This window comes from Gymnoscopelus microlampas, assembly GCF_963454915.1.
Source record: "Gymnoscopelus microlampas genome assembly, chromosome: 3".
NCBI lineage: Eukaryota > Metazoa > Chordata > Actinopteri > Myctophiformes > Myctophidae > Gymnoscopelus > Gymnoscopelus microlampas.
In genome coordinates, this window is record NC_139940.1 from 24,364,818 (window position 1) to 24,381,051 (window position 16,234).

General features: G+C 39.8%; 1 protein-coding gene across 3 annotated transcripts in view; it reads right to left on the minus strand.

The window, feature by feature from the left end:
* Positions 1-15,418, minus strand: part of pear1 (platelet endothelial aggregation receptor 1) — a 52,545-nt gene extending 37,127 nt beyond the window's left edge. For all 3 annotated transcript variants that reach the window (XR_014600525.1, XM_084053443.1, XM_084053442.1), the window contains exon 1: positions 15,277-15,418. Coding sequence is in view for 2 of the 3 variants with exons in the window: in XM_084053443.1 (XP_083909569.1) it covers positions 15,277-15,395 (119 nt within the window). In the remaining variant the exon portion in view is untranslated. The remainder of the gene's footprint in view (positions 1-15,276) is intronic.
* Between the last annotated feature and the right edge of the window lie 816 nt (positions 15,419-16,234).

The window sequence follows — 16,234 nt, forward strand, 5'->3', positions numbered from 1 at the left end:
CATAATGTGTGCACAGACACGTGGGACCCTTGTAAAAAAACACAGCTTCTCCAGAAACCATGACCAAAAAACATAGCCTTGCATCGTAAACGCACATAGCGAGAACAGAGGCAACAAAGAGAAACGGTGTACAGTATAGTGAGACCAATGCTTAGAGAGACCAATAACAGTTTAGGAATCACTGTGTGTAATTGCCATGGACCTGAGTGATATCATTAACAGAGGGACAAGACAGCCAGCAAGGACACAGATATATCTGACTGTGATTAAAATCCTTTTAGCTGTAAGATGGTTCATTTTAAGTGAACAGTATATCAACCCAAGATTTTCCATACACCACCTCTAAATGCTTTGACAAGCTTAAAGGTAGGTTTCTTTGGTCAAAATAAGTGTTAAATAGCTCTATATTCTGATAGTAGCCTACTCATTGCTATAGAGTGTTTGTTCAGTAACAGGAGTCTCCATGTCTCTCCAGCTCTTCAATAAACAGAAAATGCATTTTCAGGTCAGGATACCAAGCTGATAAATGGGTGCTCTCTCCTGATTGGCTGAAATGTTGTCACCTATCTGAAAATGTATTTTCTGTTTATTAAAGAGCTGGAGAGACAGGGAGACCCCTGTGACTGAAATACACCCTACGGAGAATATAGTGCTTTAACCTTTTAATAGAAAACTTTTTGTTTAACAAAAAAATATCACTTACCCTACCTTTAATTGTAATATTACACAAGGGATGACATTTCATAAGATGACATAATTGTCTATTTCTTATAGTATGTATTGCAGTTTTACTCACTGTGTGCAAGGTCCTGTTGATCTGAGCAGTAGTAGTAGTAGTAGTACTGTTGACCAATGTCACCAAGACTAATGTTTTGGGCATTTACAGTTATTCTGATATGAACAATAACAGTTTGACCATGTCATGTCATGTCACAAGAATTCTCAAATTTCCGCATCATGTTACAAGTATGTTGATGACACATCCCTGTAATATCCTGGTTTGAATGATTTGTTGGAATGTTCATTGTTGTACTGTTGGATGCTGGATTAATCATTAGCGGCGTGTTTATACACTGTTAGAGCTGCCTCATCTCTTCCTGCCATACTCATTGGTGTCAAATCCACTCTCTACTGATATGGGGCTGTTGACATCGAGGAAGTGTCTAATCGTCACTGTTGGGCTGAAACCTTGTATGTCCAAAAACTGTAAGACTGTGTTCAATGGATCCAGTGTAGTTATTATTTAGTCACAAGCTCTTATTAATACTTTTCATTAGTTAAATATGTATAAAACCCACAGACAGACTTAAGCAGTTTAAACCTGGCGTCCAAATGTTGGCATATAATAATAATAATTGGGCATATGATCAGGTTAAATTCTTCCAAATCTTTCCAAATTTTTCTAAACTAGCGAGTATTTCTAAGCTTGCAGAGTGTCCATTTTCAATATTTGTATGACAGTACGATACTGTCATACAACTAAGTATAAAACACACCATTCATTTATTTAAAAAAAAATAAGAAGAGTTGGAATATGGAGATACAAGGTTTCTGCTTTACGTTGATGTTATACAGTATCCTGACAGTTATGTGACTCATGCTTTAGCTGTTGATATGATATGACCATTTTAATGGGTTACAACACTCATAATGATGGTATGCTGCATGTACAGTGTTTAATGGGTTACAACACTCATAATGATGGGATGCTGCATGTACAGTGTTTGGCCTGAAACTGTATGACATTATTTCAATTTTCCTCATCAACAGTCTAGTTAATGATTAGGGTCCTGTCTTTTCATAAGACATATATGATATTAGAAAGTATTCAGTAATCCCACACAAAATAACGGGAACAATAAACACTACCGTACTGTACTAATTAGTAGAATTATTCATTTGATTGAGCTTCAAAATATTTAATATTTAGTCTATTGATTAGTTTGTCATATAAAACATAACACTGACATAAATGTCACCCACTACATAGATATAAACACTCTCATGGTGCCTAAACAAAGAGTCAGTTTCATTGTTAAGGACACATACATTAAAAACAACAACAACAACACACAATAGCACTTATATAGACACCACAGGGAACAATCTTCAGCAACTTGTGAGCCTCACAACAAGACAAAAGTATGGCCATGTTTGATTACTACGTTCAACTTACTACTTGTTTAGTATTGTAGGTGAGAATCTTATATAAGCCCTATATGGGTTTCCTTTCTCACCTGCACTTATTTCTGTGTGTTTTAATAATTGTTACCTTTTGTAGTTTTTATTTTGCGAATAAATAAAACAAAAGTATGGCCACCTTTTCCTAGCTCTGTGGGGTTTTTACCATTTTAAAAATGTATAATCACATAATCTAAACTTTGACATTTGTCTGATGTCTTCTCACACATCACACACATCCTCCTTTTATACATTTTCCCACCATCACATAGGCTACTGATATCTATTTGCATTACTTTTACTTTCTCCGATTTGCTTCATATACAAATCTTTTCTGTCGTGCACTTGGGGTCAAAACATTGTGGGAAGAGCCACTCTAAATAAAGATTCATAAAGTGTTTCAGATGCTTTGTCTGATCTTCTGGCGATAAGGCCAGACTTAGCCAAGCACTTATTCATCCATGTTTATTAGTATTCAGAGGTCTCCCAACATACACAAGGGCGGTGGGGTCAAGAGTCTTTGAAAGCTTGAGAGGAGTTTAAGAAAACGGCAACAACCTTGACTGAACTCATAAACAATCATCAACTGTTGATGCTAGTACTATCTATGAGGATGCGAGCCCATAGGGCAAGAGTCTAAAGCCACAAATAATGTTTAAACCGTCTTTTGAGTTAAATTGTACTCATCAATAAGTGTTCATACCATTACCTGTAAGTTGGTCTGTCTGTCTGTCTGTCTATATACTGTATGTACATACTGTGTACTGTAATGCTGTCTGCAAATCTGTCCAATCCACCAGAGAGTGCTGTAAATGGCAAACGCAACTCAACTATACACAATTCTAGATTGCCTTGTATCATTTACATATAACCTCTGCTCTTGGACTACTTGTCTGTTCTCTTGATTAACACTTCCAAATTATTATGCTGATTATATTGTCCCAACAATAGAAAACCGGTTGACAAATATAGAAATAAATGCAATTTAAAAAGCTAAATAAACAAATAAAAAAGTATATTAGTAGATTTCTCATAACAAAATAACCATTTGAGCAAGCCAGACTATTCAAGCTATGGATATATGAACAACTCTGAGACTTCTGTAGAGTTGACAGAATGGCTATAAGCTCTCATGTAGGTTATGCTGTGCATTCTGAATCTTATGTGCATGGTGCACATCTGGATTTACTGCAAGTGTGGTGGCAGATGCAAAAACACTCTAAATCTATTTCACAGGCTTGCTCAATTTCACAGTCCATCAATCATTAGCCAATCAATCACTGGCCATTATGTGTTAAGTAACAGTACTCCAATCACTGGTTTAACTTGCCGGGGGGAAACAGGAAAACAGACTACAGTACATACACAAAAGGGAAATGCTGAACCGGCGCAGACTCAAAATCACTAGTAGTCATCACTAAACTTTCAATCACACATCCATATAAACACAGATGTGCATACAGAGACCTGGCTTTGCATGCTGTGTACTTCTAGACATACACCTTTCCTATACTGCACACGCACACAAACACATGCGTGCGCTCAATACTCACACACACGCACGCACGCGCGCACATGCACACGCGCACACACACACACACACACACACACACACACACACACACACACACACACACACACACACACACACACACACACACACACACACACACACACACACACACACACACACACACACACACACACACACACACACACACACACACACACAAAGCTCTTTCCATCCCATCATTATCTTTGTCTTGGCTGAGGCCTGTGCAGTTTGCTTACATCTGTGGTCTTGACCCCAGCAATAGTGGAGCTGTAGCCCAAACTTTATTGGAAAGGTGTGAAGTCAAAACCCATCTGTGGAATCTACAGTGCCAAGATATAAATCAATATCCATCCTGTTTAAGTGCTACCTGTATGCTTACTGTAAGAAGAGCAGTCTTTGGCCTTTTATAATTAGTCATTTCAGACTTTAATTTAGATGAATAGATATAAGCCTATTATCCCTGGTAATTTATCACAAACAGTCAGTGCTTAACCCATTAAGACCTGAGGCGATTCTTAAAAATGTTTCTAAATCCTAACAGTTTTTTGAAAAAAAAAAAAAAAAAAAAGTTCAAGATTTTTCGAAAATAGCAGATCTACAAGCTCATAGCGCGGCGCCGCGCTATGAGCTTGTATATCTGCTATTTTTGAATAGCCAAAGAGATCTAAAGTGACACAGATGCGTTCCAGGTCTCAATGGGTAACCAAAATACTAGGGATGTAACAATATTGTCGTTATCATGATGTACAATAACAAAAATGTCTGAATATTATCGTGGGCCTGTGACAATATTATCCTGGGCCTGTGAAGCCATCTACCATGGGTATTCAGGCTGAAAATTGTATTGTTTTGTGAACAGCAGCAATGTACAACAATAGCGAAAATAGCCGATCTACAGCTATTTTCACTATATATAGGCCTACATATTTTTTATAATCGTTCATTAATCATAATCAAAGCAAAGGTTTGAAATAATCGTGATATTGATTTGAGATCATATCGCCCAGCCCTAAGTCTTGTCTTACACATGCAGGTGGTGGAGGGGGGGGGGGGCAATGTTATCCTTTGTGACACAGGGTATGAGAATGACACATGCCTCATACAGTGAACAAAACCGCCAGGCAATAGCTTTAATGTGACTAAGTCACGGTTCTACGGGGCGAATGCAGTTTACGGAAAAAGGAGTGCGACCGTGCAGCATCTGGGTTCAATTAAGACCACACTCCTAATGCGACTGGATGGCAGCTCATTTTTTTGCAGCTGCTAAGACTGAGCGATAGCTGGAACCCATTTGGATTGATGTTTGTATCTGTGTTTTTTTCTCTCTCGGTTGTTGTTGTTGTTGCTGCTGCTGCTGCAAGTTCTTTTTTTATACCTATGACCCTGGATAGCATTTACTGTTTGGGGGGAAATAGTGGTATGACACCTTGGTATTTATTTGACAAAAACACCTACAGTAAGTGTGGCTGCCTGCAGGCAGTGGTTTGTTTACTATTAGAGCCCAACTTTGGAGATTACTGATGTTTTGACCGATATTTTGTCAAAGAAAGCAAAATAGTGTAATAAATTTGAAGATTTTAGATTTTATTAAAGTTTATGTTTGAGAACATTTAAAGGTATGGTAAGTGATTTTCTTTGGTTAAAATAAGTGTTAAATAGCTCTATATTCTGATAGTACTCATCAAGTGTTTGTTCAGTAACAAGAGTCTCCATGTCGCTCCAGCTCATTCTTCCATAATGACATAACCAAAATAGGTTGAAAGTGGTTAAAAACACATCGGCTGCCTAATTGCCGATAGCAATATATCAGCCAAACCAATATATCAGTCTGGCTGTAGTCATTGTGCAAAACACCTTAGAGGCTTGCACACCAGGAGACAGAATGTACTGTATAGGCCTACACAGTTAACCAGATCACAGGTGAACACTGTCTTTTTCCATAAAGCCTAATTTATAGTTTGTTGTACGACAATGTCGCGTGCCAAAAACAACAAGGCTAATCATAAGGCTTGTATTAATGCCACATTATGCTTTTGAACACTCCTGCAGACCTTTTCATTGGTGCTGAATCTATAACAGTATGTGTTTTATTCATTGTAAATCTATTCTCAGTGGTGGAAAAAGTACTCAAATGTTTTGTCTTAAGTAAAAGTATCAATACTGCAATGTAGAAGTTCTCTGTTACTAGTAAAAGTCTGGAATTAAAAATGTACTTGAGTAACAGTACAAAGGTATTGGTATCAAAATGTACTTAAAGTACCAAAAGTAAAAGTACAAATATATTTGAAAATAGCAGATCTACAAGCTCACAACGCGACGCGTTGTGAGATTGAAGATCGTCTATTTTCAAATAGCCTAGGTTTAAAATAGGGCTACAGTGGTTAATGTATGTTTTATAATGTAATAATGTATATCTACAAAGTAACTAGTAACTAAAGTTTTCAAATAATTGTAGTGGAATAAAAGTGCAATATTTGCCTCTGAGATGTAGTGGAGTAGAAGTAAAAGTATAGGGTGTCCGCTGGCCTAGCGGTTCAGGCGCGTACCACATATGCTGGTAATCCAGCTTGACAGCGTGTCGTGGGTTCGACTCCCGTTCCCGACGACCTTTGCTGTATGTCTCCCCCCCATCTCTCTCCCCATTTCCTGTCAGCCTACTGTCCTGTCCAAATAAAGGCATAAAAGCCCCAAAAAACATCTTTAAAAAAAAAGAAGTAAGAGTATAGACAATTGGAAATACTCAAGTAAAGTAAAAGTACCTCAAAATTGTACTTAAGTACAGTACTTGAGTGAATGTACTTAGTTACTTTACACCATTGTCTATTCTTCAGCACTGTAGATGAGGTCATACTGGTGTCAGTGTGCCAGTATGCAGTGCTCTGAAAATCATAACGTAAAACTGCCCGTACACCAATGTCACAATTTAAAGACACCGCCAGTGACGTAGGTTAAAGAGACCAATGCAGGCTCAGCGAGACAACAACACACAGGCTGCAGAAGCAGAGTTCAAGACACAGGTAGAACAGCACAAGCTATCCTCTTTATTGCGCTCTCTCTCTCTCTCTCTCTCTCTCTCTCTCTCTCTCTCTCTCTCTCTCTCGATTTCCTGGAAGTCCAGTCTGGGCCAGTAAATTCCTTTGAGTTAAAGCTCATTGATTTACTGGCCTACCTCTGGCACATGGAGTGCTGCCTTTCTGGAGGACGAGTTGGAAACCTGCATCTTATTAATGGCATCATTTTAGAGCAGTTTTTTTTCTCTTCTTCTACACAACCTAAAATGCACTCTTTCTCCTTCGCACACACAAATGGTCGCTGTCCCATTCTCTCTCTCTCTCTCTCTCTCCCTCTCTCTCTCTCTCTCTCTCTCTCTCTCTTTCACACACACACACACACACACACACACACACACACACACACACACACACACACACACACACACACACGCACACACACACACACACACACACACACACACACACACACACACACACACACACACACACACACACACACACACACACACACAGAGAGAGTCTACCCCCCTCCAGTCCCTCCAGATGGTCTTCGTCCCTGCACAAGCATCTGGAACTTAAAAGTCCAATTTTCTTCCCTTGAAAACTTGGGCCACGTGTGCTACCCTGAAGGTGAACCCATAGAAATGTTCCAATATGGTGTCTCATTCTCCGCTCCTTTGGACAGCACTCGGCTTTAAAAGCCTTTACATGTATGTGGCGTGGTATTTACTTGTCTTATTATCGTCTCATCAATCTAATGAAAGACAACTTGAGCCACTCGAATATTTAGTTGCTCTGGGCATTACAGTGTTTGAAATTCTTTATTAGGAATAACCCATAGTCTTGGACCAAGGCTGTCAGACATTTCTTTTATTGATTCTGACATATGTGTACCTCTTCAGTCTTGGACACCACCCCCAAATGGCCCCTGCAATTCTGTGTTTAATGCCCGTAGTTCTCTGTACATGTACAAATGCAAAATATAAAGTGGTTATCCTAAAGCAACTTCGGAGGCTTGTTTTCTGTATCATTACGCATTTTTCAATAAATAGGTGTTCTAACCAGTCTGTGAAGTTTTCTGTATTCCTCAATGAGTATAGTGGTGCTGCTACAGCAGGTGAAAGCTGGTATTACACTCGATGATATTCAGGCACAGATGGGATTAAAACACATTTTTACAGAACGATACGGAATAATACAGAAAACAAGCATCCTGGAGGGACGGGTAACGTCTGTGGCTTTAGGATAAGTACTTTTATTTCTATTTTTTACATTTACGGAGGACCACAGGCATTAGACACAGAATTGCAGTGGCTATTTGGGGGTGGCATCCAAGACTGTCAGACATAAACAAATATCAGACTCAATAAAATAAATCTCTGACTCCTTGACACATGAAGGAATCCTCAAATACAAAAGTACCATATAAACACAATTAGCAACACGTTTAACAAAAACAAAACAAAAACATCAACCAGACAATAGCACAATACCAAATGCAACAAAAAAACCTAACAAAAACAAGTGATAGTATTAGGTTATACATCTTAAAATAGTGTATCTATCTTATAATTAATTATAATGCTTATGTAGGTATAGAGGTTATTATAGATATCAGTAGATACAAATGTACAAATGATCCCATAATAAGAACACAAGTGCATTTTTAAACATTCATAAAATGAATATAAATATAAATGCTTTCTTGGCTATTGATTTAGAAACTGCAGTAACAGAAACAATAGAGGGATATACTATAAGTCCTTTTAAATATTGAGGATTATTGAAATGAATACATTTCAAAATAGACTGTAACCAGTGGCCAGTTACAGTTGAATTATGTAACATGGGCTACAGAACTTGTGGTGCACAAGTCACAAGGGCCTTAATAACTTATGGAAAGTGCACACTTATGGCATGATTTTAGCACAATTTATCAAGTAGTCAGGTATTTAGATATTGTGTGCTTATATTTTCCACAGGCTACTACACAGGCTAACAAAATGGAATAATAATCCAACTGAAGCAAAGTGCTACTACATTTGTGATAAGGGATTCTTCAGTATGACACCTGCATATCTGCCCCACACAACAGGAAGGTGGAGGTCAAGGGGTGACAAGAGGGCAAATACCCGCTACCACACAGGACATCCTGGGCAGACGACTCAGGGTAGCCATAGCTATGAAGACAGAGAGTGGGGGCATCCTGTCCTGTTTGTGTATGTGTGTCCATCATGCAAGGAAACCAAGGGGAAACTGTTGCTAACACTTTTCTTTTTCTGGATGTCCCATTGGGAAGCAGTGCCACCAGGAGAAAACAGTAGACGTGTGTATTGGATTGAATTCATGGCTGGCTAGATTGTTTCACTTTTCAAAAAATTAAATGGGAATGCATTTAAAGCAGAGGTGGGCAGGATTTTTTCCCAAGGGGCCATACTGACTTCGATAAAGTGAGTGAAGGGCCACACATTGGGCAATTGAATTGAAACTTGAAACGCATAGTGCTGAAGTATGTTTAAACTGCATGAATTTGATAGACACGACAGACTACTTAGAATAGAATAGAATAGACTTTACAACAGGGTCAACTATATATATTTTTTTAACAGCTGTACTGTATCACTCACATGATCAAACATATTGCGTTATGTTATAAATATGGATCCATGACAGACTGTTTCACTGTTACATGATAACATTTGAGTATACAGATGGAATATGGATGCATGTACTCAAATGGTACATAGTAATCATCCTATAATTCTAAAAAGCTCTGTGCATCTGTGTGTGCGTCTGTCTGTCTGTCTGTCTGTCTGTCTGTGCCCAAAATCTCTTCTGCCCGGTTCTCCTCAGTGGCTGGAGCAATTGCTCTGCATTTGCACACAGCCATTGACCATTTCCACGTGCACGGAACACCGAAGCCCGTTTTTCGCTTTCCCCAAATGTCAGCTGTTTATTAGCGTTTTTGTGTTCGCTGGCCAAATCATGTGAGTGAAACAAGCGCCGGTGTTGCCACATCCGTGAAACAAGCGGGTGGGTGCCCATATTCCCAGACGGGTATGGTCTAGTTATTAATAATTAACATGATGCAGCCTTTTAAGATATAGATTATTGGGGGGTCATTTTGTTTTTCTTTGAGGACTTCGAGGGCCATCTTGATATGGTCAAAGGGCCATGTGTGATTGAAAGCATCTATCCTGTATCTATCTTATTCTTCACAATAACCATTATTTAACCATTATTTTATTTTTTTTACCTACAAACTTATTTATATTGACTTGCAGAATGAGTCTCGACTCACTGTCTTCTCCGCCTCTAGCTCATAAACTTGCATCTAATAAAACCCAGACTCAAGCTGAGTTTCCTGACCCAGACAGCTTTGCTTACTCTATGAATCTTCTCTGCCACGGTGCAGAAATAAAAAAAAAACTGAAAAAACATTGAGCTTTCCACAGGTCGAAAAAACAACCTAATCTCCCAAACTCCCTACAGTCTGTCAGGTCTACATTCCCCTGTCCTCTCGGTCATAGCGCCATAGCGCACCCCATGAGGATGAGAACTGGGAAGTTGATAGGAAACATCTTGCATGTAAACCAGGTCTGCATCCCCACCTTCTCTTCCTCTGACATGTAAACACATAGGAGATGGGTTGGGTTACGGGTATACACACGGACAGGCACAGTGGTGGAAAAAAGTACTCAAATATTTTACTTAAGTAAAAGTATCAATACTGCAATGAAGAATTTTCAAATGTATACAAATCTTTTGAAAATAGCAGATCTACAAGCTCACAACACGTCGCATCGCGACGCGTTGTGAGCTTGTAGATCGTCTATTTTCCAATGGCCGAAATGTATATACTGTACATGTAGGGATGAAGTGGTTAATGTATGTTTTGCAATAATAATCCAAATCTAGTTCTAGTAACAAAAGTTTTCAAATAAACGTAGTGGAGTAAAAGTACAATATTTGGATCCAAGATGTAGTGGAGTAGAACTAAAAGTATTGGAAATGGGAAATACTCAAGTAAAGTACAAACACCTCCAAGTTTTACTTAAGTAAATGTACTTAGTTACTTTCCACCACTGGTCAGGCATGTGTGAGGAAAAGTCCTTCAGTGACGCCATCAAACCTGCGCTGGCACTGCTATGTCCACTTTTCCCATAAAGCGAACCCACTGGGATCGTCCGTGCTAATTTTGAGGAGGGCGCCCTTCCAGGCACACCTGTGTTATTTGGAGTATATGATCATGCTGACAGGTGATAATCTGTCATTCTGTCTTTCCTCACGCTTACTGCCTATAATTCTCTTTTTCTATAGTGATCTTTCTAGACGATGGAATTGTTTTTGAAGAAACGGGAGGGACTCTCATAAAATGCGCGATGGACGGGCCTGAACAGTCAAAAGCTTAACACAGCTGGTGGAATGGATCTGAGCTTGGGCTCAAGAAAAACATCAAAATGGGGTCTAGCAGTTCTTGAGAAGTGCCAAGTATGACATAAAGGCCATTTGTTTTTCACATGCAGAATTCACATGAGGTAGTAGGGTAAATTCATGACAGTTTGTCCAATAGCTGACATGTCTCCTATTCAGTCTGCACAATGAATCGCACCTCTTACAGCGATGAGTGAAGCAAACGAAAAACAAAACAAAACCAAAAAAAAACTGTCCACATCCATTTTCAAAAAACAAGAATCCCTGGGCTGTGAATTTGGGGCTACATTTCCTCTAATTCTATATCTCGGGTTTCATTTGGTTCCAGTCATCCTGCGTAGACACCAGAGTGAACCAAAGACAGCAGACCAGGCTCCTGAAATCTTAATGAAGAATGTCTCCATCACCGCTCCACCCTCCACCCCGAAAACACCACCCACCCGTCCAACGACATGAGCAACTCCAGGAAAGACCCTTACCACAGCACAAGTACCCTGTGGTCACAACCAAACCCACTCCTCATGGCTCCTCCTTCCAATCCCAACTCTCTGACCTCTGTTTTTTTTATATAATACTGTATATAATTGGTTATTTGAGCCAGAGCCCCAAGTTACTGTACGACGTGTTCCACGGCGAGCACGTGAACCAACCCAAATCATGCAGTTGCAGGGCTGTGCTCAAATCTGCTCCAAATTATTTGTGCGGCTGCAGAGCACATGGGGGTTGAAGGCTTATATAAGCCTGTGGTAGGAACATTCAATCCATGTCACCTTCTCTTGAGTACCCTGTGTTTTTCATCAGCACACTTTTAGCATCAAAAGAATAAAAATCTGGACGCATGGACATGGGTCATTGTTTTGTTTTTTATCTAATTGGCCTTCATTATAGAGAAATATGTCATCACACTAATATGATTTGCTTTACACAGTTACGAGTCAAATTGGTTTCATTTGTACACTCCCAGAGTTAAATTAACACTGAGGATTTTACCGTGTACCCTTTATACTCTGTAGACTAAAGCACCTTTAGAGATTCTATACGGGTAACCTATATAACATGACATGATTCAGAGAGTGTTGACAAAGGATGAGGCCGCACAGCCCTTAGCCACGATGCAAAAAGTTTATTAAAAGAAACCAACGTTTCGACAGTAAAGTCTTTGTCAGGGTTTTGATTCAGAGAGTAACACAAACAAGAGCCTACACAGTAAGATTATCAGTGTAAATTTAACCCTGAGAGTGTTAAATGTTCTTTAAAAAACATTTACAAACATCTTACAGGTCCGTTTGGTGACAGGAACCTTTGCTGAGTAAAGGCATTGTCTCACATCAATAACCCAAACGTGGCGTGTCGCCTTGGGGTATAAGCCTGTCATGAAAATGTGTGTCTTTCAAAAGAGAACATGCAGATGCTCCTCTGTACGGCATTACACACAGAGATGACGTTTTCACTTTGGCAGATCAAATTAGCGAAGCAACTCTCTATTATGCTTACCTCACTTCTACTCATTCTATTTCTACCCCAGCCCCTGCTTCTGGCCAATGTCATCTCCAACCAAAACATATCCAGTGGCTCACGTACCGGACCCTGAAAATTATCTCCTGGACAAACAGATGGCGCGTCAGACAGACAGAAATGTGCAATGCATGATTCTCCAGCTGTCTAAGCATTTGCAATTGGAACAGACTAAAAATACATTAATATTGCTATACCTGAAAAAGTCTGGATACGTACAGATTTTCAAATGGGATATGCTATTGGTTACTAACCCAGTTCTCAGGAAGAATAGGTTGCAAAAAAGATTATCTGTACTAATACTCTATTTTGCAGGGTGGGCAGCACTTCTCAACACAATACATATTATTAATAACAAGACATACTGACAAATGACAATATTGTTGGATATGTTGCTAACAGGTGTATGGTTTGATATTATTCAAAGACTGCAGTATGAATATGAATTCTTTAAAAAAAAAAGAGAAAATATGACTGAGGTTTTCTTTTTGTTCAGAATGCAGGTTTTCCTTGATATGGCTGGCAAAACAAATAGGTATGGAAGCTTTAGGGAGCTTTATGGAGTTTTTTTCTGAGGAGATCAAACATACGGTATTTCTCTCATCTCTGATGTAGACCTAGTTGTGTTATCTACTATATAGTTCCCAAAAGCCATCATTCACTGTTTACACATACAGTAATGCATCAGACGACACATACTGTAGACAACACCTGAGTGTTAAGTTAACTCTGAGAGTGTACAGTACACCTTTTTTTTTAATTTTCACAGAGGAAAATGAACTAAACGATTTGCTTTGAAAATGATCTATTTATGTGTGTGTGTGGGGGGGGGGGGGTGCACTTTAAGCCTATCCTTCATCATTATCTTCAGATAGAGAAGTAGAAAGAAGAAGTAGAAATTTCAGTCTATAAAAGGACTAGCCTATATCCTTTTTAACTTGTGTCAAGTTTGTTGCTGTTTATTTAACAGTGGATGTTTCTTTTTCCCCTGAAAGTCTTCTATTGCTCGATGTCTAAACTTAGCTTTGCAAATACACAGATCTGCATAAGTACACTAATCTAAAATGTATATTATAGTCTCAGATAATCAGGGTAAAGAGAGAAAGGTAAGCACATACACCAGGCTCAATTCCACATGATTTGATTAAAGGATCCATGATGGTGATGAATGTTAACAACCTTTATTTCCCCCAACAACACTATAATTTTTTCTCTGCAATACACACATGGGGTGAGCACGCATAAACAATCCCACATCCAACCATTGCTGTCCAGGCGCAACAAAACAATGGATCCAACCCATTGCTGTCAATGCACAAAGAAATAATACATCCACTGCTGTCAATGCACAAAACCACATCCAAAACATTGCTGTCCATGCATGAAGAAGCAATACAGCTTCTCCCACTGTTTTGCTTGAAAAGCTTCATACCATGGAGCTGGATGTGCATTCAAAATCCTCAGTGTTACGGGTCCATTTGGTTCCATTTCTACACTCTCTGAGTTAAATGAAACACATGATTTTAGGACTTTGCAGGTCATCACTCAATGTGACACAATGGCGTAAAGGTGACAGATCTACATGGTCTATTGCCAACCAACCTGTTGACACATCAGTGGCATGCATCAGATGCATCCTCTGCAGCCATGACACACAGGTTGATATCTTGGAGTAAGACTAAATGCTTAATGAAATACAAAGCCAAGACCAAGAGACACGGAGGAGGAGGCCACTTATAAGGAAACAACAGAACTACTCCCATTGACTTCCTCTTCAATCAGCCCTGCCAGCTTTTATGAATCAAACTGACAGATAGTGCCTCAATTAGTTACATATGAGAGCCAAGGAGATAAAAACAAAATCAGAAAAATGAGGCTTACAGCAACTGCATAACCTGGTACAGGACTGCTAACAATTAGGACTATCAATGGTGTTCTCTTTGGATATTGACCAGAACGTTAACTGTGCATTGAGAGAGAGAGAGAGAGAGAGAGAGAGAGAGAGAGAGAGAGAGAGAGAGAGAGAGAGAGAGAGAGAGAGAGAGAGTGTGTCTGTGTGTGTGTGTGTGTGTGTGTGTGTGTGTGTGTGTGTGTGTGTGTGTGTGTGTGTGTGTGTGTGTGTGTGTGTGTGTGTGTGTGTGTGTGTGTGTGCGCGTGCGTGTGTTTATCTTGGCTGGTGGTGACTGATGAAAGGATACACAAAGAATAAATAGCCTAGGAAGGCTTCAAACAACAATATTTCTGGAAGTCTTAAACGACTCAATGCTGAATGTTCACTTCACATCATCAAAATAATTTAGTGACTACACAACAATGTCACTAGACAACAAAGAAAAACAACTGCAAAAACAGTTACATCATTAAGCTACATTATAGCCTATTTTCTGTGCTTTGGCGTAGGCTATTCTTGGCTGTTTGAAACAATATTGCCACTTAAAAAACAAATGTTTAGAACTTAGGTAGGTTCGGAACTGCAATGGGCTATCCTAATCTACAGCAGCTAAACTAATCCAAAATACAGCAAGCAACAACAATTAACTACATTTCAGTGGCATTGGGCTATAAAGTTTTACTCACCTTGCCGGTCCCGTGGTTAGTTTCACTTTAAGTTGTCTTCTAAATAGCAGAGCTTCACAGCCTCGGTCAGTCACCGCAGGAACTTCAAAGATTAAAGTCGCTTGTTGCCACACACACATTCAAAGCAGCGCATCCAACTTTGTGTCGCATCCAACGGGGGAGGATCCTGGTCCCAGAGTAAAGAGTAGCTCCAGAAACAGTGGAAAAAGTGTGACAGGGGACTCGTTGAGTTGAGGAGAAGAGGAGTGGAGAGAGAGAAACAGAGGGGGGGGGGGGGGGGGGGGGGGGGGCTACACAGAGAGAGAGGAGAGGAGAGGAGAGAGGGGGTGGGCTACACAGAGATGAGGAGAGGAGAGGGGGGTGGGCTACACAGAAAGAGGAGAGGAGAGCGTGTCCATGCATAGTAGCTACGTCAGAAAAGTAGAGAAAGATGCAGGCATGATGATATGCCTGAATGATGGCTGATGGAAATTACAGAGAAAATAGGCCTAGGATAATTGCATGACTAATTGGAGTCCACAGGTGCAGGTCCAATTAACTTCATTCCTTTATTCATGTATTTATTTTTAAGATGCTTGTTTGTGTGTGTGTGTGTGTGTGTGTGTGTGTGTGTGTGTGTGTGTGTGTGTGTGTGTGTGTGTGTGTGTGTGTGTGTGTGTGTGTGTGTGTGTGTGTGTGTGTGTGTGTGTGTGTGTGTGTGTGTGTGTGTGTGTGAGAGGGAGAGAGAGAGAGAGAGAGAGAGAGAGAGAGAGAGAGAGAGAGAGGGGGGTGGGGGGGGTGAGTGAGTGAGTGAGTGAGTGTGTGTGTGTGTGTTGACTTAAGGTCTTCAAAAGTTGATTCTTGCTTTCAGAATGTACAGCTTTTTGGACTATTGTACTCAGCAGTGGCATCATGGGGGCTTCCTCAGCCAAACACAATAGCTTTCCACCGACGGGTGTTTTTCCTGTGGCTGAGTGGT